Source organism: Oncorhynchus mykiss, chromosome 1, assembly GCF_013265735.2.
Source record: "Oncorhynchus mykiss isolate Arlee chromosome 1, USDA_OmykA_1.1, whole genome shotgun sequence".
NCBI lineage: Eukaryota > Metazoa > Chordata > Actinopteri > Salmoniformes > Salmonidae > Oncorhynchus > Oncorhynchus mykiss.
In genome coordinates, this window is record NC_048565.1 from 20027989 (window position 1) to 20050997 (window position 23009).

A 23009-nucleotide genomic window follows, 5' to 3' on the forward strand; every position below is an offset into this window, starting at 1 on the left:
TCATTCAAGGCCCCGCTCATAACTGTCGTTCATTCAAGGCCCCGCTCATAACTGTCGTTCATTCAAGGCCCCGCTCATAACTGTCGTTCATTCAAGGCCCCGCTCATAACTGTCCTTCATTCAAGGCCCCGCTCATAACTGTCCTTCATTCAAGGCCCCGCTCATAACTGTCCTTCATTCAAAGCCCCGCTCATAACTGTCGTTCATTCAAGGCCCCGCTCATAACTGTCGTTCATTCAAGGCCCCGCTCATAACTGTCGTTCATTCAAGGCCCCGCTCATAACTGTCGTTCATTCAAGGCCCCGCTCATAACTGTCCTTCATTCAAGGCCCCGCTCATAACTGTCCTTCATTCAAAGCCCCGCTCATAACTGTCGTTCATTCAAGGCCCCGCTCATAACTGTCGTTCATTCAAGGCCCCGCTCATAACTGTCGTTCATTCAAGGCCCCGCTCATAACTGTCCTTCATTCAAGGCCCCGCTCATAACTGTCCTTCATTCAAGGCCCCGCTCATAACTGTCCTTCATTCAATGCCCCGCTCATAACTGTCCTTCATTCAAGGCCCCGCTCATAACTGTCCTTCATTCAAGGCCCCGCTCATAACTGTCCTTCATTCAAGGCCCCGCTCATAACTGTCCTTCATTCATAGCCAAGCTCTTTGGCACGCAATAAATGTCTGTTGAAAATCTCTGCTCTACTTGTTTGTTGTCTTTTGACAAAAAAGGGAAATAGGGTGGAAATGCCAAGGGAACAATGAACAGGGTCAACGTTGATCTGACAAGGAGGCCTCTGTTCTCTTCTGTTCTGCCTGGCCTGGTTGTGTGGCAGATTGTTTAGCGTCAAAGGTAGAAGGCATCTGGACTCACTTAGAGGCCTGCAGGAGAACAAAGCTGACACCACCACGACAACAAGCAAGACAAGACAGAAAGAGTGGGAGGAGAGGAGGAAAAAAACATCAAAACGATCCCCTTTCTCTGTTGTGGGAAGTGAAGGAGGAGTGGGAAGAGAAGTAGGAGTGGGGAGTGAAGGAGGAGTGGGAAGAGAAGGAGGAGTGGGAAGAGAAGGAGGAGTGGGAAGAGAAGGAGGAGTGGGGAGTGAAGGAGGAGTGGGAAGAGAAGGAGGAGTGGGAAGAGAAGGAGGAGTGGGGAGTGAAGGAAGAGTGGGAAGAGAAGGAGGAGTGGGAAGAGAAGGAGGAGTGGGAAGAGAAGGAGGAGTGGGGAGTGAAGGAGGAGTGGGAAGAGAAGGAGGAGTAGGAAGAGAGGGAGCAGAGGGAAGAGAGGGAGCAGAGGGAAGAGAAGGAGGAGTGGGAAGTGAGGGAGCAGAGGGAAGAGTGGGAGTAAAGGGAAGAGAGGGAGCAGAGGGAAGAGAGGGAGCAGTGGGAAGAGAGGGAGCAGTGGGAAGAGAGGGAGCAGAGGGAAGAGAGGGAGCAGGGGGAAGAGAGGGAGCAGAGGGAAGAGGGGGAGCAGAGGGAAGAGAGGGAGCAGAGGGAAGTGAAGGAGGAGTGGGAAGAGAAGGAGGAGTGGGAAGAGAAGGAGGAGTGGGAAGAGAAGGAGGAGTGGGAAGAGAAGGAGGAGTGGGAAGAGAGAGAGCAGAGGGAAGAGAGGGAGCAGAGGGAAGAGAGGGAGCAGAGGGAAGAGAGGGAGCAGAGGGAAGAGAGGGAGCAGAGGGAATAGAAGGAGGAGTGGGAAGTGAAGGAGGAGTGGGAAGAGAAGGAGGAGTGGGAAGAGAAGGAGGAGTGGGAAGAGAGGGAGCAGAGGGAAGAGAGGGAGCAGAGGGAAGAGAGGGAGCAGAGGGAAGAGAGGGAGCAGAGGGAAGAGAGGGAGCAGAGGGAAGAGAGGGAGCAGAGGGAAGAGAGGGAGCAGAGGGAAGAGAGGGAGCAGAGGGAAGAGAGGGAGCAGAGGGAAGAGAGGGAGCAGAGGGAAGAGAGGGAGCAGAGGGAAGAGAGGGAGCAGAGGGAAGTGTAGCCTGATTGGGAAAACGAGCTGCAGGCCGTATGGTATAATATCTCTCTCTCTCTCTCTGTCTCTCTCGCTCTCTCTCTCTCTATCTCTCTCTCTCTCTCTCTCTCTCTCTCTCTCTCTCTCTCTCTCTCTCTCGCTCCCCGAGGGGACTGACAATTTCTCTCACACTCCCTCTCCTTCCACCCCCTGCTCTCTGTATTTCTCCTCCTCTCCTCCAGGCCCTTTTTATCTCATCCATCTGTCTAGTGTAATCCGGTGAACTGTCCCCAGGAACAAATAAAAGTGCACTGTGATATCAGGGCCTGTCTGACACATCCCACCATATGTCCTCAGCTACAGCCAGACCCATGCTGTGGCTGGCTCCCCTGTTTGCTTGGGTGTGTTTTGCAAGTGGGAGGTAGACTAAGAAACTACCCCCCTCCTCCCCCATCCACCAGATTACATGAAGTGAGCGGGGGGCTCCAGGTCCAGGAATGTCAACTCTAGCAGCATAGCGTGGAGAAGCAGACCAGAGGGACATGTTGAGCCCAACACTAATCAGCCCTAATGCCCCGTCCGTCACACTGTGAAAACCCAGTCTGTAAAAGAGAAAGCATGCGTTTGTGTGGATTGCTATAGACTAGCTAGCTACGGGTCTGGTTCCCATTGAAGTTATCATCATCCCCATCACCACTTTCCCTTTCTCCTCTCTCCCCCTCTCTGCTCCCATATTCCCACCCCTCCACACCCATCCTCCCCCAATCATGCCCCTAGCTAGGTTGGTCCTAGGGAGGGAGGCAGGGAGTGATGAGGGAAGCAAGGGGGAAAGTTTGGCTGTAAACCCTAGACACACAGCTTCTCATGTATAATATAATTGGCCAGGATTGCTCCACATGGAACTGGTTAATTCCAGACTGCTGCCTCATTAGCCAAGTTAATCAACTTGTACTCCCCCTTCCCCCTTCACATCTCTTTCCCCCATCTTTCCCCCTTCCCCCTCTCTTTCCCTCTTCCCCCTGCCCCTCTGTTTCCCGCTCCCCTTCCCCTCTCTTTCCCTCTCCCCCCTCCCCCCTCTCTTTCCCCCTTCCCCCTGCCCCTCTATTCTCCCTGCACCTTCCCCCTGCCCCTCTATTCTCCCTGCACCTCTCCTTCCCCCTGCCCCTCTTTTCCCCCTTCCCCTTGCCCCTCTATTCTCCATGCCCCTCTTTTCCCCCTTCCCCCTGCCCCTCTATTCTCCCTGCCCCTCTTTTCCCCCTTCCCCCTGCCCCTCTATTCTCCCTGCACCTCTCCTTCCCCCTGCCCCTCTCTTTCCCCCTCCCCCTGCCCCTCTCTTCCCCCTGCCCCTCTATTCCCCCTGCCCCTCTCTTCCCCCTGCCCCTCTCTTCCCCCTGCCCCTCTTTTCCCCCTGCCCCTCTATTTCCCCCTGCCCCTCTATTTCCCCCTGCCCCTCTATTTCCCCCTGCCCCTCTCTTCCCCCTGCCCCTCTCTTTCCCCCTCCCCCTGCCCCTCTCTTCCCCCTGCCCCTCTATTCCCCCTGCCCCTCTCTTCCCCCTGCCCCTCTCTTCCCCCTGCCCCTCTTTTCCCCCTGCCCCTCTTTTCCCCCTGCCTCTCTATTTCCCCCTGCCCCTCTATTTCCCCCTGCCCCTCTATTTCCCCCTGCCCCTCTATTTCCCCCTGCCTCTCTCTTCCCCCTGCCCCTCTCTTCCCCCTGCCCCTCTATTTCCCCCTGCCCCTCTATTTCCCCCTGCCCCTCTATTTCCCCCTGCCCCTCTCTTCCCCCTGCCCCTCTATTTCCCCCTGCCCCTCTATTTCCCCCTGCCCCTCTCTTCCCCCTGCCCCTCTATTTTTCCTGCCCCTCTATTTCCCCCTGCCCCTCTCTTCCCCCTGCCCCTCTATTTCCCCCTGCCCCTCTATTTCCCCCTGCCCCTCTCTTCCCCCTGCCCCTCTATTTCCCCCTGCCCCTCTATTTCCCCCTGCCCCTCTATTTCCCCCTGCCCCTCTTTTCCCCCTGCCCCTCTATTTCCCCCTGCCCTTCTATTTCCCCCTGCCCCTCTATTTCCCCCTGCCCCTGCAACCACACCTCCATCCCCACTCCCTATATCATCTGTGTGGTAGGGAGGTGCTTGTCATGCGTTTTTGTGCTGAAGGCTACTGAATTTTCTTGTGATCCTCAAGAATGTACAAACACCTGTTTCCTGTCACAACCGTACACTGTGTGCCAGTAGAAACGGTCTGTGACCCACATGAAGTGAAACACTGCAGTATTGTGTTTATACTTGGTCACCAGAGTATTTACAGTATGTTAAAGCATGTGCATTATAACATGGTCTGCATAAAGGTGAAAACGTAACAGTAGATTTTCTACATGATCTGAAAGTCAGCCGTGTTACAACACAGGTCATTAGTGATCTGAGTGACTCACCGTAAAGCATACTGACCTCTCTTCCCATCTCTCTTTCTCTCCCCTTCTCCCTCCATCCTCTCCCCCCTCAGACCAGCGTGTGGGCACGTGTTTCTCGGCGTTGGCGAACGGGCGCTGTGCGGGTGACCTGCAGGGCCAGTATACCAAGATGCAGTGCTGCTGTGACACGGGCCGCTGCTGGGCTTCTGGACAGATCCCTGAGATGTGCCCTGTCAGGGGATCCGGTGTGTAGACACACACACACACACACACACACACACACACACACACACACACACTTATACTTACCACTACTGACCCACAGTCCTAAGGGAGTCCAAACTCCCTTTTGCAGATCAATGGCAAGAGTTATTTTTTACATGTGTTATGAATGAACAGCTTGAACAGCTTGGATTAAACATAAAGAGCCTGCCATTTAACTGACAATGTAAATAATTCACGATCCCACATCCCCTCGCTGTGGGAAAGGGGCTGAAGAGGATGACATCATGACTAAAAACCGAAGGAGAACGATGGAAGAGATCTGGGTGAAGACCATGGCCCTGACCTCATCCATCTAGCTCACCTACTGCATGTCTATTCCCCTGTGAGAGTGTGTGTTTTCATACTAATTACTTTCATGCATTTGTGATTGTTTGTATGAATGAGTGCCAAGCTGTACTCACACACACACACACACACACACACACACACACACACACACACACACACACACACACACACACACACACACACACACACACACACACACACAGCCTTCATTCCCACCACTCATTATGGTGGGAGGCTATTTCCTCCTCTGGGGTTCACTCAGTGTGTGTGTGTGTGTGTGTGTTCATACATCCCATCTTTCCAGCCATAATCATGTCCAGGCATTGTTCCAGTGTGTGACTTTATGCAACCACTGACCCATATGTACAGTATACCATCAAAATAAGTCAAACTAACCCAAACCATGACAAAACATGCATGTCATTTTCATTGAAGATAACCAATATGAACCCTTTCTATCCTCTTCCTCATAGATGAGTACAGAAGGCTGTGCATCGAGGGGGTGCCCCATGGAACAGGTAACGGAGGTTTCCCCCACGGAGTCTTCCCCAATGGGGGCGGCTACCCCAACGGCGGCGGCAACGGTCACGGTTACAGCTACGGCTACAAACTCAACCCTAACGGAAACGGTCACCATGGCAACGGAGGAGGAATCGGAGGAGGAGGAATCGGAGGAGGGGGACAGGGAGCAGGAGGCAATGGTTTTGGAGGAAACGGCGGCGGGCGTAATATCGGTGAGTTGGTTAGGCCACGACAAGTGTCCATAGAGTAGTGTTGCATTATTAGCCTGTGGTTTTAAGTTTTGTAACAGAGATATTAGAGTGTTTAAAACCTCTTAAACCTCTCAATTTTGCCTAAAATGACATACCCATATCTAACTGCCTGTAGCTCAGGACCTGAAGCAAGGGTATGCATATTCTTGATACCATTTGAAAGGAAAGAAGTTTGTGGAAATGTTAAATTAATGTAGGAGAATATAACACATTAGATCTGGTAAAAGATAATACAAAGATAAAAACGTTTTTTTGTACCATCATATTTGAAATGCAAGCGAAAGGCCAAAATGTATTATTCAAATCCAGGCCCAATTTAGACTTTGGCCACTAGTTGCAGCAGTGTATGTGCAAAGATTTAGACTGATCCAATGAACCATTGTATATCTGTTCAAAATGTGGTATCAAGCCTGCCCAAATGTGCCTAATTGGTTTATTCATACATTTTCAAGTTCATAATTGTGCACTCTCCTCAAACAATACCATGGTATTCTTTCACTGTAATAGCTATTGTAATTTGGACAGTGCAGTTAGATTAACAAGAAATTAAGCTTTCTGCCCCTATCAGATATGTCTATGTACTGGGAAATTATTTTGTTTCTTACAACCTCATGCTAATCACATTAGCCTACGTTAGCTCAACCCGCGGGGGGGACACCGATCCTGTAGAGGTTTTAACAAACTATAGTTTTGGCAAGTCGGTTAGGACATCTATTTTGTGCATTTCACTTATAATTAATTCACTGTATCACAATTCCAGTGAGTCAGAGGTTTACATACACTAAGTTGACTGTGCCTTTAAACAGCTTGGAAAATTCCAGAAAATTATGTCATGGCTTCAGAAGCTTCTGATAGGCTAATAGACATCATTTGAGTCAATTCGAGGTGTACCTGTGGATGTATTTCAAGGCCTACCTTCAAACTCAGTGCCTCTTTGCTTGACATCATGGGAAAATCAAAAGAAATCAGCCAAGACCTCAGAAAAAAAATTGTAGACCTCCACAAGTCTGGTTCATCCTTGGGAGCAATTTCCAAATGCCTGAAGGTACCGTTTTCATCTGTACAAACAATAATATGCAAGTATAAACACCATAGAACCATGCAGCCATCATACCGCTCAGGAAGGAGACACGTTCTGTCTCCTAGAGATGAACGTACTTTGGTGCGAAAAGTGCAAATCAATCCCACAGCAAAGGACCTTGTGAAGATGCTGGAGGAAACAGGTACAAAAGTATCTATATCCACAGTAAAACGAGTCCTATATCGACATAACCTGAAAGGCCGCTCAGCAAGGAAGAAGCCACTGCTCCAAAACAGCCATTAAAAAGCCAGACTACGTTTTGTAACTGCACATGGGGACAAAGATCGTACTTTCTGGGGAAATGTCCTCTGGTGTGATGAAACAAAAATAGAACTGTTTGGCCATTATGACCATTGTTATGTTTGGAGGAAAAAGGGTGAGGCTTGCAAGCTAAAGAACACCATCCCAACCGTGAAACAAAATAGATGGCGCCATGAGGGAGGAAAATTATGTGGATATATTGAAGCAACATCTCAAGACATCAGTCAGGAAGTTAAAGCTTGGTCGCAAATGAGTCTTCCAAATGGACAATGACACCAATCATACTTCCAAAGTTGTAGCAAAATGGATTAAGGACAACAAAGTCAAGGTATTGTAGTGGTCATCACAAAGCCCTGACCTCATCCTATAGGAAATGTGTGGGCAGAACTGAAAAAGCGTGTGCGAGGAAAGAGGCCTACAAACCTGACTCAGTTACACCAGCTCTGTCAGGAGGAATGGGCCAAAATTCACCCAACTTATTGTGGAAGCTTGTGGAAGGCTACCCGAAACGTTTGACCCAAGTTAAACAATTTAAAGGCAATGCTACCAAATACTAATTGAGTGTATGTAAACTTCTGACCCACTGGGAATGTGATGAAAGAAATAAAAGCTGAAATAAGTAATTATCTATACTATTATTCTGACATTTCACATTCTTAAAATAAAGTGGTGATCCTAACTGACCAAAGACAGGGAATTTTTACTAGGATTAAATACCTTGTATACAGGGTCAGTTCCAATAGCAGTATTTGCAATGTGCAGGGATCCTTGAGATAAAGAGGTAGATATGTATAGGGGTAAGGTGACTAGGCATTGGGATATACACTACATGACCAAAAGTATGTAGACACCTGCTCGTCGAACATCTCATTCCAAAATCATGGGCATTAATATGGAGTTGGTCCCCCCTTTTGCTGCTATAACAGCCTTCACTTTTCTGGGAAGGCTTTACACTAGATGCTGGAACATTGCTGCGGGGAGTTGCTTCCATTCAGCCACAAGAGCATTAGTGAGATCGGCCATTGATGTTGAGCGATTAGGCCTGGCTCGCCCTCGGTGTTCCAATTCATCCAAAAGGTGTTCGATGAGGTTGAGATCAGGGCTCTGAGCAGGCCAGTCAAGTTCTTCCACACCGATCTCGACAAACCATTTCTGTATGGACCTCACTTTGTGTACAGGGACATTGTCATGCTGAAACAGAAAAGGGCCTTCCCCAAACTGTTGCTACAAAGTTGGATGCATGGAATCATCTATGATGTCATTGTTTGCTGTAGCGTGAAGATTTTCCTTCACTGGAACTAAGGGCCCTAGCCCGAACCATGAAAAACAGCCACAGAACATTATTCCTCCTCCACCAAACTTTACAGTTGGCACTATGCATTCGGGGAGGTAGCGTTCTACTGGCATCCGCCAAACCCAGATTTGTCCTTCGGACTGCCAAATGGTGAAGCTTGATTAATCACTCCAGAGAACGTCTTTCCACTGCTCCAGAGTCCAATGGCTGCGAGCTTTACACCACTCCAGCCGACACTTGGCATTGCGCATGGTGATCTTAGGCTTGTGTGCGGCTGCGCGGCCATGGAAAACCATTTCATGAAGCTCCCATCGAACAGTTCTAATGCTGACGTTGCTTCCTTGGGCAGTTTTGAACTCGGTAGTGAGTGTTGCAACCAAGGACAGACTATTTTTACTCGCTTCAGTCCCGTTCTGTTAGCTTGTGTTGCCTACCACTTTGCGGCCTACCATTCTACTGCCAATGTTTGTATATGGAGATTGCATGGCTGTGTGCTTGATTTGGCTGAAATAGCCGATTCCACTAATTTGAAGGGGTGTTATGTGTGTGTGAGCAAATTAAGTGTGTGTGTGTGTGTGTGTGTGTGTGTGTGTGTGTGTGTGTGTGTGTGTGTGTGTGTGTGTGTGTGTGTGTGTGTGTAGAGTCTTGTGTGTGTGTGTGTGTAGAGTCAGTACAAAAATTAAACTGTCAATGCAGATCGTCCATGTAGCCATTTTGTTAGCTATTTAGCAGTCTTATGGTTTGGGGATAGAAGCTGTTCAGGAGCCTGTTGGTGTCAGACTTGTTGCTCCATGTGGAAGCAGAGAGAATAGTCTATTTCTTTTCATCAACTTTTCTTCACTGTGTTTTAATAAATAATAAACATTGTGTGATAATGTATTGTATTGTAATGTGATTGTGTTGTGTATCCTCAGTCTCTGTGTCAGTCAATGAGACCGTTGACGTGTGTAAACATTTCACCAACCTGTGTTTGAACGGCCGCTGCATCCCCACCCCGACCAGCTACCGCTGTGAATGTAACATGGGCTACAGGCAGGACGTACGCGGGGAGTGTATTGGTAAGCCCACTGCAGTCATTACAGTTAGGAAAATGATATACACTACTGCCACCTTCTGACCACACAGACCTTCTCTGGTAGATGTAAAACTCAAGGTAGCCTTACACAATAGCCTTCATTCTTTAACCTTTTTTTAACACGGATGGGAGTGTTCAGATTTGTAATTGGAGCATCCAGTGTTGCACTGTTAACTGTATTGCCTCCTCTCCTCCCTCCTTCAGATGTGGATGAGTGCGTCAGCAACCCTTGTGTCAACGGAGACTGTGTCAACACACCTGGATCGTACCACTGCAAGTGCCACGAAGGCTACCAGGGCACCCCCACCAAACAGGCCTGCATTGGTATGTTCCAATCACTCACCGGAACAACTACAGAACATGATCATTTTGTATTGGATGGACAGACTGGGTACGTTGGCCCACTGACTGACTCTGCTTGTAACAACACCACAAGGTGTCCAGAACAGAAACAGACTGGTACCTAACCTGGCTAACAGTCAAACCAAGCCTCAACTCCCCTCTCCTCCCCAGATATTGATGAGTGCATCGTGAATGGAGTGATGTGTCGTAACGGACGTTGTGTCAACACTGACGGAAGCTTCCAGTGCATTTGCAACGCTGGCTTTGAGCTCACTCCGGATGGGAAGAACTGCATAGGTGAGCTACACACATACCTTACTCTCTAACAGCATGGACTACACCTAGAGGCCTGTTACATGGTAATTACATACTGTATGTCACTAGGTTATGCTCATTTGTTTGTGACAGAAAGCCTACTTGGCAGAAAGCCTAATTCACCTCCATTTCTTCAACCAGATCATGATGAGTGTGCCACCACCAACATGTGTCTCAATGGAATGTGTATCAACGAGGACGGTAGCTTCAAGTGTATCTGCAAATCTGGCTTCGCCCTGGCACCTAACAGACGTTACTGCACAGGTACGTCATCTGATATCATTTCTGGACGTGGATCCTCTCTAAAGGTTTCTTTGTATGGAAATTTGATTGATTCCATGACTGTATTGCAGCCATGTGGGACAAGTACCATCATCCTATCTCTCCCCTTCTCTCCTCCCTCAGACATTGATGAGTGCCAGACACCAGGCATCTGTATGAACGGACGCTGTATCAATTCTGAGGGCTCCTTCCGCTGTGACTGCCCACCAGGCCTGGCCATCGATGTGGACGGGAGAGTGTGTGTCGACACACACATGCGTACCACCTGCTACGGTGCCATCAAGATGGGCACGTGCTCGCGTCCCTTCCCTGGCGCCGTCACTAAGTCTGAGTGCTGCTGTGCCAGTCCTGAACACGGCTTCGGAGAGCCCTGCCAACCCTGCCCTGCCCGCAACTCAGGTGACCGACTAACCTTAACCACACCAGCAAACATCGTTGGTTTACATGTGCTGTCGTTCACATCCTGTTAGACTGGAATCCAAGCTTATATGCTCTGTTTCAGTATTGTTTCACAATATGGTTCATATCAGTTCAGATTCCAGACTAAGATCCTCTAGAACTCTTCCAAATTCTGCAGAAGTGATTGTTAGAATTATAATGTCAATTGTGATTTTTAGTTACATTGGATTTATTAGCAGGTGACTTACAGGGTTTTCTCTTGGCTTTCAGCTGAGTTCCAGGCCGTGTGCAGCAGTGGGATTGGCATCACCGCTGACGGCAGAGGTGAGTCATGTGACTGGTGCTGTTTAATGTTAGGTCTCTGTGGTTTGGAGCCTGCCCTACAATCACTGCTAGTTATTCTGGCATTTAACAGGCCTCCCCTCAAACATTCCAATGCATACCTCAGAAAGGTGTGAATTTCACTCCGAATTTCAAATCAAAGAGAGAAAAAAGGAAAAGTGAAGAACAGGAATCTGGACGTTGGCAAGAGCTTAAAGCTAAGGCTGTGGTTTGTGGTGGGTGTCTCCTCAGACATCAACGAGTGTGCCTTGGACCCTGACATCTGTCAGAACGGCATGTGTGAGAACCTGAGAGGGAGCTACCGCTGCATCTGTAACATCGGCTACGAGTCCGACTCCAGCGGCAAGAACTGCGTGGGTGAGTCCAGGCTTCCTGTATTCAATGTCTGGTGGAAAAAGCAGCAACCCAAATAAAAGTTTATCAGACCTTAAAAGTGGTCAAGTCAAACTGAGTCATATATTTTTCACAACATCTGCTGTATGTTCGTGGTCTTGACTTTGACGTATGAACAACGGTCGTTTTTCAGCGTGAACCATCTTCTAAATGTCAAACACGAGGGTAGATTGTTTTGGTTGGTTTGTGTTACATGTGATAAGTCAACCCTGTTGTCCTCTTATCCTCAACCTACCAGACATCAATGAGTGCCTAGTGAACCGTCTGCTGTGTGACAACGGCCTGTGTAGAAACACCCCCGGCAGCTACACCTGCTCCTGTCCCAAAGGCTTCGTCTTCAAACCTGACTCTGAGACCTGCGAAGGTGAACACTTCATACACACACCAATGGAGAAGACACACACACACCTCACATTTCTAATGCCTCAATATCAGCATACTAATGCGCAACCACAGTTGAACATGCTAGGAGTATCAGAAGTGTGTTGGTATTCCCCTTTCGTTTCATTGACTAAACGTTGTCAAATCTGCTAGATGTACATACACCTGCAACTGTTTAACACATGAGAGATTGGAGTTAAATACAACATCAGATTTATGAACACGTTGGCTTATATCTTCTGTCCTGGTTGAAGTAAACACATGTCTGCCTAGATCACAGGAGGTTGGTGGCACCTTAATTGGGGAGAAAAGGCTTGTGGTAATGACTGGAGCGGAATAGGGGAATGGTATCAAATACATAAAACACATGGTTTACTGGTGTTTGATGCCATTCCATTTGCTCCGTTCCGGATGTTATTATGAGCCATCCTCCCCTCAGCAGCCTCCACTGGTCTATAGGACCCATTTAGCTGGCTATTCAATGCCTTACCTAACCCTGCTCTGATCCATGTGTTTCAGATATCAACGAGTGTGAGTCCAGCCCGTGTGTCAACGGAGTCTGCCGCAACATCGCCGGGTCCTTCAACTGCGAGTGTTCCCACGGCAGCAAGCTGGACTCCACCAACACCATCTGCGTGGGTAAGAGAATGAGGCATCTATCACAACTGCCCGACTCAATCTGACACAAATGAAAAACAACGGATTCCTGAGACAAACTTCTGTCGGAGAATCAACATCAAGCAGACAGAGTGAAAAGTGGGATATGAGCCAAGGTTTCTAGCTTAGTAGGCCTTCTAGAAGGTGTATTATAATCTAAATAAACAAGTCAATGTCCGCTTTGGACATCTACAGATGGTAATCTGGGATGAATCATTAGAATAAACACCAACATGAGCCTGCCTTGTCAGTCTAATAGATTCCTGTACTTTAGAATATAGCTCTGTTTTCTGTTCAAAGCAGAGTCATATACACCTCCGTTCAAAAGTTTGGGGTCACTTAGAAATGTCCTTGTTTTGAAAGAAAAGATCAACGTCAAAAGCTCAGTCTCAACGTCAACAGTGAAGAGGCGAAGCCGGGATGATGGCCTTCTAGGCAGAGCTACTTCTCCTCTTTCTTTTCTGGTTAGAGCCAGTTTGCGCTGTTCTGTGAAGGGAGTAGTACACAGCGCTGTAAGAGATCTTCAGTTTCTTGGCAATTTCTCGCATGGAATAGCTTTCATTTCTCAGAACAAGAATAGACTGACAAGTATCAGAAGAAAGTTCTTTGTTTCTGGTCATTTTGAGCCTGTAATCGAACTCACAAATGCTGATGCTCCAGATACTCAACTAGTCTAAAAAAGGCCAGTTTTATTGCTTCTTTTATCAGCACAACTGTTTTCAGCTGTGCTAACATAATTGCGAAAGGGTTTTCTAATGATCAATTAGCATTTTAAAATGATAAACTTGGATTAGCTAACACAACGTGCCATTGGAACACAGGAGTGATGGTTGCTGATAATGGGCCTCTGTATGCCTATGTAGATATTCCATTACAAATCAGCTGTTTCCAGCTACAATAGTAATTTACAACATTAACAATGTCTACACTGTATTTCTGATAAATTTGATGTCATTTTAATGGACAAAAAATTTGCTTTTCTTTCAAAAACAAGGACTTTTCTACGTGACCCCAAACTTTTGAACGGTAGTGTAATTAGTTGAAAGGCATGGCTCAGCGGCGAGAATGAAAATTGTGGTCTAGTTTTTGGGTGGGCCTACGGTCTCGGGAGAACAAATGCACATTCCATTTGTTCTGACTGTGCTCTCAGTCCATTAGGACTGCCATAGTAAATTATTAAAGTATATGATGCATTTGTCTCAGTTTGGGCTGGGGTAAGATGGCAGCTGTTGAAAGGGAAACCTGTAGGTAGTTACTTACAACAGATGGTGCTGTTGTGCTTGGAATGATTGGTGTACTGTATACCGATGATGGGCCTTTTCCGCAGGGTTCTCTTGAAGGCCTTCACTTGCTCACATTCTCTCTCTCTCTCTTTCTTCCCTCTCTCCCTCTCTCTCTCTCTCTCTCTCTCTCTCTCTCTCTCTCTCTCTCTCTCTCTCTCTCTCTTTCTCTCTCTCTTCCCTACCCCTCTCTCTCTCTCGCTCTCTCCCTCTCTCTTCCCTACCCCTCTCTCTCTCTCTCTCTTTCTCTCTCTCTCTCTCTCTCTCTCTCTCTCTCTCTTCCCTACCCCTCTCTCTCTCTCTTCCCTCTCCCTCTTCTCCCTCCCCCCTCCTCTTCCTTCTACAGACAGCATGAAGGGAACGTGCTGGCTGAACATCCAAGATGGCCGCTGTGAGGTCAACATCAACGGTGCCACGCTCAAGTCCGAGTGCTGCTCTACACTGGGAGCTGCCTGGGGCAGTCCCTGTGAACGCTGCGAGATCGGTCAGTACAAACACACCTAATAAAGTAATGAAGTGTGAGGTGTGTACTGTAACTGCTGTCTCTCTCCACAGACACTGCCTGCTCTAGAGGGTTCGCTCGTATGAAAGGAGTCAACTGTGAAGGTAAGACACTAATCAACTCCTACACACACACACACACACACACACACACACACACACACACACACACACACACACACACACACACAGTCAACTGTGGAGGTAGCAGGCCCTCTGCTTCCATCCCTGTGGTATTCCATTCACCCTCCCTTCCACAGAAGATGATGAGCCAAAGAGCACAGTGTGTCTTGTAATATTGTCCCTATTTCCTCCCTGCAGACATCAATGAGTGTGAGGTGTTCCCGGGGGTGTGTACCAACGGGCGCTGTGTCAACACCCAGGGCTCCTTCCGGTGTGAGTGTGGCGAGGGGCTCACTCTGGACGGGAGTGGACGCACATGTGTGGGTAAGACACCACTGTCACTAACATCAACTCTGGCAGACACCATGCATTTTTAGAATAACAGAAATCATGGCTATTATGTATCTTTGCTGTTGACTTCACACATATACTATATTTAAGTGATAAGGCATGAGGAGGTGCGGTGTATATGGCCAATATACCACGGCTAAGGGCTGTTCTTATGCACAACGCAACATGGAGTGCCTGGATACAGCCCTTAGCTGTGGTATATTGGTCATATACCACAAACCCCTGAGGTGCCTTATTGCTATTATAAACTGGTTACCAACATAATTAGAGCAGTAAAAATAAATATTTTGTCATACCCGTGGTATACGGTCTGATATACCACGGCAGTCAGCCAAATCAGCATTCAGTGCTCGAACCACCCAGGTTATAATACACTATAAAATATGAATGATAACCTACATGGGAGAAAAGACATCATACAAATTTGGTGAAAACAAACATTAGCATTGTTAGGATATTGAGGCATTAGCCGTAAAGTTCTGCATGTCTGACTGTTGTCCGTCCATCTGTCTGTCCCTCAGACGTGCGCAGTGAGCAGTGCTACATGAAGTGGCACGAGGATGAGTGTGGCGAGCCGCTGCCCGGTCGCTACCGCGTGGACATGTGCTGCTGCTCCGTGGGCGCGGCCTGGGGCATTGACTGTGAGGAGTGTCCCAAGGCGGGAACCCCGGAGTACAAGGCCATCTGCCCCAGAGGACCAGGCTTTGCCAACCGAGGAGACATCCTGACTGGCAGACCCTTCTACAAAGGTAGGCACTAACACTCATTATCTAGTCTTGGTAACACTTAATTTGCGTTGTGATAATGTAGCATTCACAACATATTCATGAAACCTTCATGAGTATCACATAAAGAGTCATAATCATCTGAACACCAGTAGGTATGTTTCTTATGCTAACAGCTTCCGAGTAAAGTCCTACTGCTACACTGATGAGCTACACACAAAACAAGTACACCATTATGGCCTCATGCCAGCAGTTGCAAACCAACCACAGCATCTAATCTCGTTAACCACTAGGCATTTTTCTTAGATGGTGTTGATAAAACAGAACGTACTGGATTCCATCTTGAATCCCAGCGCTAACCGTTGATGTTTGTCCGTTGTGTTGTACCTCCATAGATGTGAATGAGTGTAAGGTGTTCAGCGGCCTGTGCTCCCACGGAACCTGCCGCAACACCATCGGCAGCTTCAAGTGTCGCTGCAGCAGCGGCTTCGCCCTCAACATGGAGGAGAGGAACTGCACAGGTACGGAGAGAAGGGGAGAGAAAGAGAGAGAGCGAGTGATAAGGGGGAGAGAGAGATAATTGTTTATTCCATAAAAAAAGCATTTTAAAATCTGTATGATTAAAGCAGAAATCTATATATTTAGTAAGTATCCTTGTATATGAATTATAGTTGAAGTCAGAAGTTTATTTCAAGGCTTACCTTCAAACTCAGTGCCTCTTTGCTTGACATCATGGGAAAATCAAAAGAAATCAGCCAAGCCCTCATAAAATAAATTGTAGACCTCCACAAGTCTGGTTCATCCTTGGGAGCAATTTCCAAATGCCTGAAGGTACCACGTTCATCTGTACAAACAATAGTACGCAAGTATAAACACCATGGGACCACGCAGCCGTCATACCGCTCAGGAAGGAGACGCGTTCTGTCTCCTAGAGATGAACGTACTTTGGTGCGAAAAGTGCAAATCAATCCCAGAACAACAGCAAAGGACCTTGTGAAGATGCTGGAGGAAACCGGTACAAAAGTATCTATATCCACAGTAAAACAAGTCCTATTTTGACATAACCTGAAAGGTCACTCAGCAAGGAAGAAGCCACTGCTCCAAAACCACCATAAAAAAACAGACTACAGTTTGCAACTGCACTTGGAGAAATGTCCTCTGGTCTGATGAAACAAAAATAGAACTGTTTGGCCATAATGACCATCGTTATGTTTGGAGGAAAAAGGTTGAGGCTTGCAAGCCGAAGAACACCATCCCAACCATGAAGCACGGGGGTGGCAGCATCATGTTGTGGGGGTGCTTTGCTGCAGGAGGGACTGGTGCACTTCACAAAATAGATGGCATCGTGAGGAAATAATATTATGTGCATATATTGAAGCAACATCTCAAGACATCAGTCAGGAAGTTAAAGCTTGGTCGCAAACGGGTCTTCCAAATGGACAATGACCCCAAGCAGACTTCCAAAGTTGTAGCAAAATGACTTAAGGACAACAAAGTCAAGGTATTGGAGTGGCCATCACAAAGCCCTGACCTCAATCCTATAGAAAATTTGTCGGCAGAACTGAAAAGCGTGTGCGAGCAAGGAGGCCTACAAACCTGACTCAGTTACACCAGCTCTGTCAGGAGGAATGGGCAAAAATTCACCCAACTTATTGTGGGAAGCTTGACCCAAGTTAAACAATGTAAAGGCAATGCTACCAAATACTAATTGAGTGTATGTAAACTTCTGACCCACTGGGAATTATATGAAAGATGAAATAAATAAAAGCTGAAATAAATCATTCCCTCTGCTATTATTCTGACATTTCACATTCTTAAAATAAAGTGGTGATCCTAACTGACCTAAGACAGGACATTTTTACTATGATTAAATGTCAGAAATTGTGAAAAACTGAGTTTGAATGTATTTGGCTAAGGTGTATGTAAACTTCCAACTTCAACTGTATGTAGTATTTGCGAATGTTTTAGGGGAAAAAAAAATATATATAGATATCTTTTTTTTTAAACACTCCTGCTAGGCACAGACATCAATTCAATGTCTATTCCATTGAAATGATGTAGAAACAACATTGTTTCAACCAGTGTGTGCCCAGTGGGCTGTTTGTTGGCACAGATTCATTTTCGCATGAGATAAGTAAAGTAATGATGAATATTATGTTATATTATTATGCTGAATATTATATTATAATGCTGAATATTGTATTTCTGTAATGTGCATTCTTCCCTCTGTCTCTCCTCCCTCTGTCTCTCCTCTCTCTCCTCTCTCCTCTGTCTCTCCTCCCTGCTCTCTCTCCTCTCTCTCCTCTGTCTCTCCTCCCTCTCCTCTTTCCTCTGTCTCTCCTCTCTCTCCTCTTTCCTCTGTCTCTCCTCGCTCTCCTCTCTCCTCTGTCTCTCCTCCCTGCTTTGTCTCTCCTCTCTCTCCTCTCTCCTCTGTCTCTCCTCCCTCTGTCTCTCCTCTCTCTCCTCTCTCCTCTGTCTCTCCTCCCTCTGTCTCTCCTCTCTCTCCTCTTTCCTCTGTCTCTCCTCTCTCTCCTCTTTCCTCTGTCTCTCCTCTCTCTCCTCCCTCCTCTGTCTCTCCTCCCTGCTCTGTCTCTCCTCCCTCTGTCTCTCTTCTCTATCCTCTGTCTCTCCTCTCTCTCCTCCCTCCTCTGTCTCTCCTCCCTCCTTGGTCTCTCCTCCTTCCTCGGTCTCTCCTCTGTCTCTCCACCTCCTCTGTCTTTCTTATCTCCTCTGTCTCTACTCCCTCCTCTGTCTCTCATCTGTCTCTCCTCTCTCTATCTCTCTCCTCTCTGTCTCTCCTCTCTCTCCTCTCTACTTTGTCTCTCCTCTCTCCTCTGTCTCTCGTCTCTCTCCTTTGTCTCTCCTCTGTCTCTCCTCCCTCCTCTGTCTCTCCTCCCTCATCTGTCTCTCTTCTGTCCCTCCTCCCTCCTCTGTCTCTCCTCCCTCCTATGTCTCTCCTCTGTCTCTCATCCCTCCTATGTCTCTCCTCTGTCTCTCCTCCCTAATCTGTCTCTCTTCCCTCCTCTGTCTCTCCTCCCTCCTCTGTCTCTCCTCTGTCTCCCCTCCCTCCTCTGTCTCTCCTCTGTCTCTCCTTCCTCCTCTGTCTCTCCTCTGTCTCTCCTCCCTCCTCTGTCTCTCCTCTGTCTCCCCTCCCTCCTCTGTCTCTCCTCCCTCCTCTGTCTCTCCTCCCTCCTCTGTCTCTCCTCTCTCTCTCTTCCTCCCTCCTTTGTCTCTCCTCCCTCCTCTGTCTCTCCTCTGTCTCTCCTCCCTCCTCTGTCTCCCCTCCCTCCTCTGTCTCTCCTCCCTCCTCTGTCTCTCCTCCCTCCTCTCTCTCTTCTCCCTCCTCTGTCTCTCATCTCTCCTCTGTCTCTCCTCTGTCTCCCCTCCCTCCTCTGTCTCTCCTCTGTCTCTCCTCCCTCCTCTGTCTCTCCCCTGTCTCTCCTAACTCCTCTGTCTCTCTTCTGTCTCCCCTCCCTCCTCTGTCTCTCCTCCCTCCTCTGTCTCTCCTCTGTCTCCCCTCCCTCCTCTGTCTCTCCTCTGTCTCTCCTCCCTCCTCTGTCTCTCCTCTGTCTCTCCTCCCTCCTCTGTCTCTCCTCTGTCTCTCCTCCCTCCTCTGTCTCTCCTCTGTCTCTCCTCTGTCTCTCCTCCCTCCTCTGTCTCTCCTCTCTCTCCTCCCTCCTCTGTCTCTCCTCCTTCTCTCATCCTCCCTCCTCTGTTTCACCTTCCTCCTCTGTCTCTCCTTTGTCTCCCCTCCCTCTTCTTTCTCTCCTCTCTCCTCTGTCTCTCCTCTGTCTCTCCTCCCTCCCCTGTCTCTCCTCCTCCTCTGTCTCTCCTCCCTCCTCTGTCTCTCCTCTCTCTCTCTTCCTCCCTCCTCTGTCTCTCCTCCCTACTCTGTCTCTCCTCTCTCTCTTCTCCCTCCTCTGTCTCTCCTCTCTCCTCTGTCTCTCCTCTGTCTCCTCTGTCTCTCCTCTGTCTCTCCTCCCTCCTCTGTCTCTCCTCTGTCTCTCCTCCCTCCTCTGTCTCTCTTCTGTCTCCCCTCCCTCCTCTGTCTCTCCTCCCTCCTCTGTCTCTCCTCTGTCTCCCCTCCCTCCTCTGTCTCTCCTCTGTCTCTCCTCCCTCCTCTGTCTCTCCTCCCTCCTCTGTCTCTCCTCTGTCTCTCCTCCCTCCTCTGTCTCTCCTCTGTCTCTCCTCCCTCCTCTGTCTCTCCTCTGTCTCTCCTCCCTCCTCTGTCTCTCCTCCCTCCTCTGTCTCTCCTCTCTATCCTCCCTCCTCTGTCTCTCCTCCTTCTCTCATCCTCCCTCCTCTGTTTCTCATTCCTCCTCTGTCTCTCCTTTGTCTCCCCTCACTCCTCTGTCTCCCCTCCCTCCTCTGTCTCTTCTCCCTCCTCTGTCTCTCCTCTCTCCTCTGTCTCTCCTCTGTCTCTCCGCCCTCCTCTGTCTCTCCTCCCTCCTCTGTCTCTCCTCTCTCTCTCCTCCCTCCTCTGTCTCCCCTCTCTCCCCTGTCTCCCCTCCCTCCTCTGTCTCCCCTCCCTCCTCTGTCTCTCCTCTGTCTCCCCTCCCTCCTCTGTCTCTCCTCCCTCCTCTGTCTCTCCTCCCTCCTCTGTCTCTCCTCTGTCTCTCCTCCCTCCTCTGTCTCTCCTCTGTCTCCCCTCTCTCCCCTGTCTCCCCTCTCTCCCCTGTCTCCCCTCTCTCCCCTGTCTCCCCTCTCTCCTCTGTCTCTTCTCTCTCCCCTGTCTCTCCCCTGTCTCCCCTCCCTCCTCTGTCTCCCCTCCCTCCTCTGTCTCTCCTCTGTCTCTCTTCCCTCCCCTGTCTCTCCTCCCTCCTCTGTCTCTACTCCCTCCTCTGTCTCCCCTCCCTCCTCTGTCTCCCCTCTCTCCCCTGTCTCCCCTCCCTCCTCTGTCTCCCCTCCCTCCTCTGTCTCTCCTCCCTCCTCTGTCTCCCCTCTCTCCCCTGTCTCCCCTCTCTCCTCTGTCTCCCCTCTCTCCCCTGTCTCCGCTCTCTCCCCTGTCTCTCCTCTCTCCCCTGTCTCCCCTCCCTCCTCTGTCTCCCCTCCCTCCTCTGTCTCCCCTCCCTCCTCTGTCTCTACTCCCTCCTCTGTCTCCCCTCCCTCCTCTGTCTATCCTCTGTCTCTCCTCCCTCCTCTGTCTCTCCTCTCTCTCCTCCCTCCTCTGTCTCCCCTCCCTCCTCTGTCTCTCCTCTGTCTCCCCTCCCTCCTCTGTCTCTCCTCCCTCCTCTGTCTCTCCTCCCTCCTCTGTCTCCCCTCCCTCCCCTGTCTCCCCTGTCTCCCCTCCCTCCTCTGTCTCCCCTCCCTCCTCTGTCTCTCCTCTGTCTCCCCTCCCTCCTCTGTCTCTCCTCCCTCCTCTGTCTCTCCTCCCTCCTCTGTCTCCCCTCTCTCCCCTGTCTCCCCTCCCTCCTCTGTCTCCCCTCCCTCCTCTGTCTCCCCTCCCTCCTCTGTCTCTCCTCCCTCCTCTGTCTCTCCTCTCTCTCTTCTCCCTCCTCTGTCTCTCCTCTCTCCTCTGTCTCTCCTCTGTCTCCTCTGTCTCTCCTCTGTCTCTCCTCCCTCCTCTGTCTCTCCTCTGTCTCTCCTCCCTCCTCTGTCTCTCTTCTGTCTCCCCTCCCTCCTCTGTCTCTCCTCCCTCCTCTGTCTCTCCTCTGTCTCCCCTCCCTCCTCTGTCTCTCCTCTGTCTCTCCTCCCTCCTCTGTCTCTCCTCCCTCCTCTGTCTCTCCTCTGTCTCTCCTCCCTCCTCTGTCTCTCCTCTGTCTCTCCTCCCTCCTCTGTCTCTCCTCTGTCTCTCCTCCCTCCTCTGTCTCTCCTCCCTCCTCTGTCTCTCCTCTCTATCCTCCCTCCTCTGTCTCTCCTCCTTCTCTCATCCTCCCTCCTCTGTTTCTCATTCCTCCTCTGTCTCTCCTTTGTCTCCCCTCACTCCTCTGTCTCCCCTCCCTCCTCTGTCTCTTCTCCCTCCTCTGTCTCTCCTCTCTCCTCTGTCTCTCCTCTGTCTCTCCGCCCTCCTCTGTCTCTCCTCCCTCCTCTGTCTCTCCTCTCTCTCTCCTCCCTCCTCTGTCTCCCCTCTCTCCCCTGTCTCCCCTCCCTCCTCTGTCTCCCCTCCCTCCTCTGTCTCTCCTCTGTCTCCCCTCCCTCCTCTGTCTCTCCTCCCTCCTCTGTCTCTCCTCCCTCCTCTGTCTCTCCTCTGTCTCTCCTCCCTCCTCTGTCTCTCCTCTGTCTCCCCTCTCTCCCCTGTCTCCCCTCTCTCCCCTGTCTCCCCTCTCTCCCCTGTCTCCCCTCTCTCCTCTGTCTCTTCTCTCTCCCCTGTCTCTCCCCTGTCTCCCCTCCCTCCTCTGTCTCCCCTCCCTCCTCTGTCTCTCCTCTGTCTCTCTTCCCTCCCCTGTCTCTCCTCCCTCCTCTGTCTCTACTCCCTCCTCTGTCTCCCCTCCCTCCTCTGTCTCCCCTCTCTCCCCTGTCTCCCCTCCCTCCTCTGTCTCCCCTCCCTCCTCTGTCTCTCCTCCCTCCTCTGTCTCCCCTCTCTCCCCTGTCTCCCCTCTCTCCTCTGTCTCCCCTCTCTCCCCTGTCTCCGCTCTCTCCCCTGTCTCTCCTCTCTCCCCTGTCTCCCCTCCCTCCTCTGTCTCCCCTCCCTCCTCTGTCTCCCCTCCCTCCTCTGTCTCTACTCCCTCCTCTGTCTCCCCTCCCTCCTCTGTCTATCCTCTGTCTCTCCTCCCTCCTCTGTCTCTCCTCTCTCTCCTCCCTCCTCTGTCTCCCCTCCCTCCTCTGTCTCTCCTCTGTCTCCCCTCCCTCCTCTGTCTCTCCTCCCTCCTCTGTCTCTCCTCCCTCCTCTGTCTCCCCTCCCTCCCCTGTCTCCCCTGTCTCCCCTCCCTCCTCTGTCTCCCCTCCCTCCTCTGTCTCTCCTCTGTCTCCCCTCCCTCCTCTGTCTCTCCTCCCTCCTCTGTCTCTCCTCCCTCCTCTGTCTCCCCTCTCTCCCCTGTCTCCCCTCCCTCCTCTGTCTCCCCTCCCTCCTCTGTCTCTCCTCTGTCTCCCCTCCCTCCTCTGTCTCTCCTCCCTCCTCTGTCTCTCCTCTGTCTCTCCTCCCTCCTCTGTCTCTCCTCTGTCTCCCCTCTCTCCCCTGTCTCCCCTCTCTCCCCTGTCTCCCCTCTCTCCCCTGTCTCCCCTCTCTCCTCTGTCTCTTCTCTCTCCCCTGTCTCTCCCCTGTCTCCCCTCCCTCCTCTGTCTCCCCTCCCTCCTCTGTCTCTCCTCTGTCTCTCTTCCCTCCCCTGTCTCTCCTCCCTCCTCTGTCTCTACTCCCTCCTCTGTCTCCCCTCCCTCCTCTGTCTCCCCTCTCTCCCCTGTCTCCCCTCCCTCCTCTGTCTCCCCTCCCTCCTCTGTCTCTCCTCCCTCCTCTGTCTCCCCTCTCTCCCCTGTCTCCCCTCTCTCCTCTGTCTCCCCTCTCTCCCCTGTCTCCGCTCTCTCCCCTGTCTCTCCTCTCTCCCCTGTCTCCCCTCCCTCCTCTGTCTCCCCTCCCTCCTCTGTCTC

The 23009-nt window shown here is 50.2% G+C and overlaps 1 protein-coding gene across 2 annotated transcripts in view; it reads left to right on the forward strand.

Annotated features, from left to right (window-relative positions):
- The window catches only part of LOC110532018 (fibrillin-2-like), a 116104-nt gene that overhangs the window by 50145 nt on the left and 42950 nt on the right, over positions 1–23009 (forward strand). For both annotated transcript variants that reach the window (XM_036965331.1, XM_036965390.1), the window contains exons 10-25: positions 4433–4585; positions 5387–5647; positions 9237–9380; positions 9602–9721; positions 9911–10036; positions 10196–10318; positions 10460–10735; positions 11006–11059; positions 11309–11434; positions 11709–11834; positions 12371–12490; positions 14135–14272; positions 14344–14394; positions 14611–14736; positions 15285–15512; positions 15884–16009. In XM_036965331.1, coding sequence (XP_036821226.1) covers positions 4433–4585; positions 5387–5647; positions 9237–9380; positions 9602–9721; positions 9911–10036; positions 10196–10318; positions 10460–10735; positions 11006–11059; positions 11309–11434; positions 11709–11834; positions 12371–12490; positions 14135–14272; positions 14344–14394; positions 14611–14736; positions 15285–15512; positions 15884–16009 — 2298 coding nt within the window. The remainder of the gene's footprint in view (positions 1–4432; positions 4586–5386; positions 5648–9236; positions 9381–9601; positions 9722–9910; positions 10037–10195; positions 10319–10459; positions 10736–11005; positions 11060–11308; positions 11435–11708; positions 11835–12370; positions 12491–14134; positions 14273–14343; positions 14395–14610; positions 14737–15284; positions 15513–15883; positions 16010–23009) is intronic.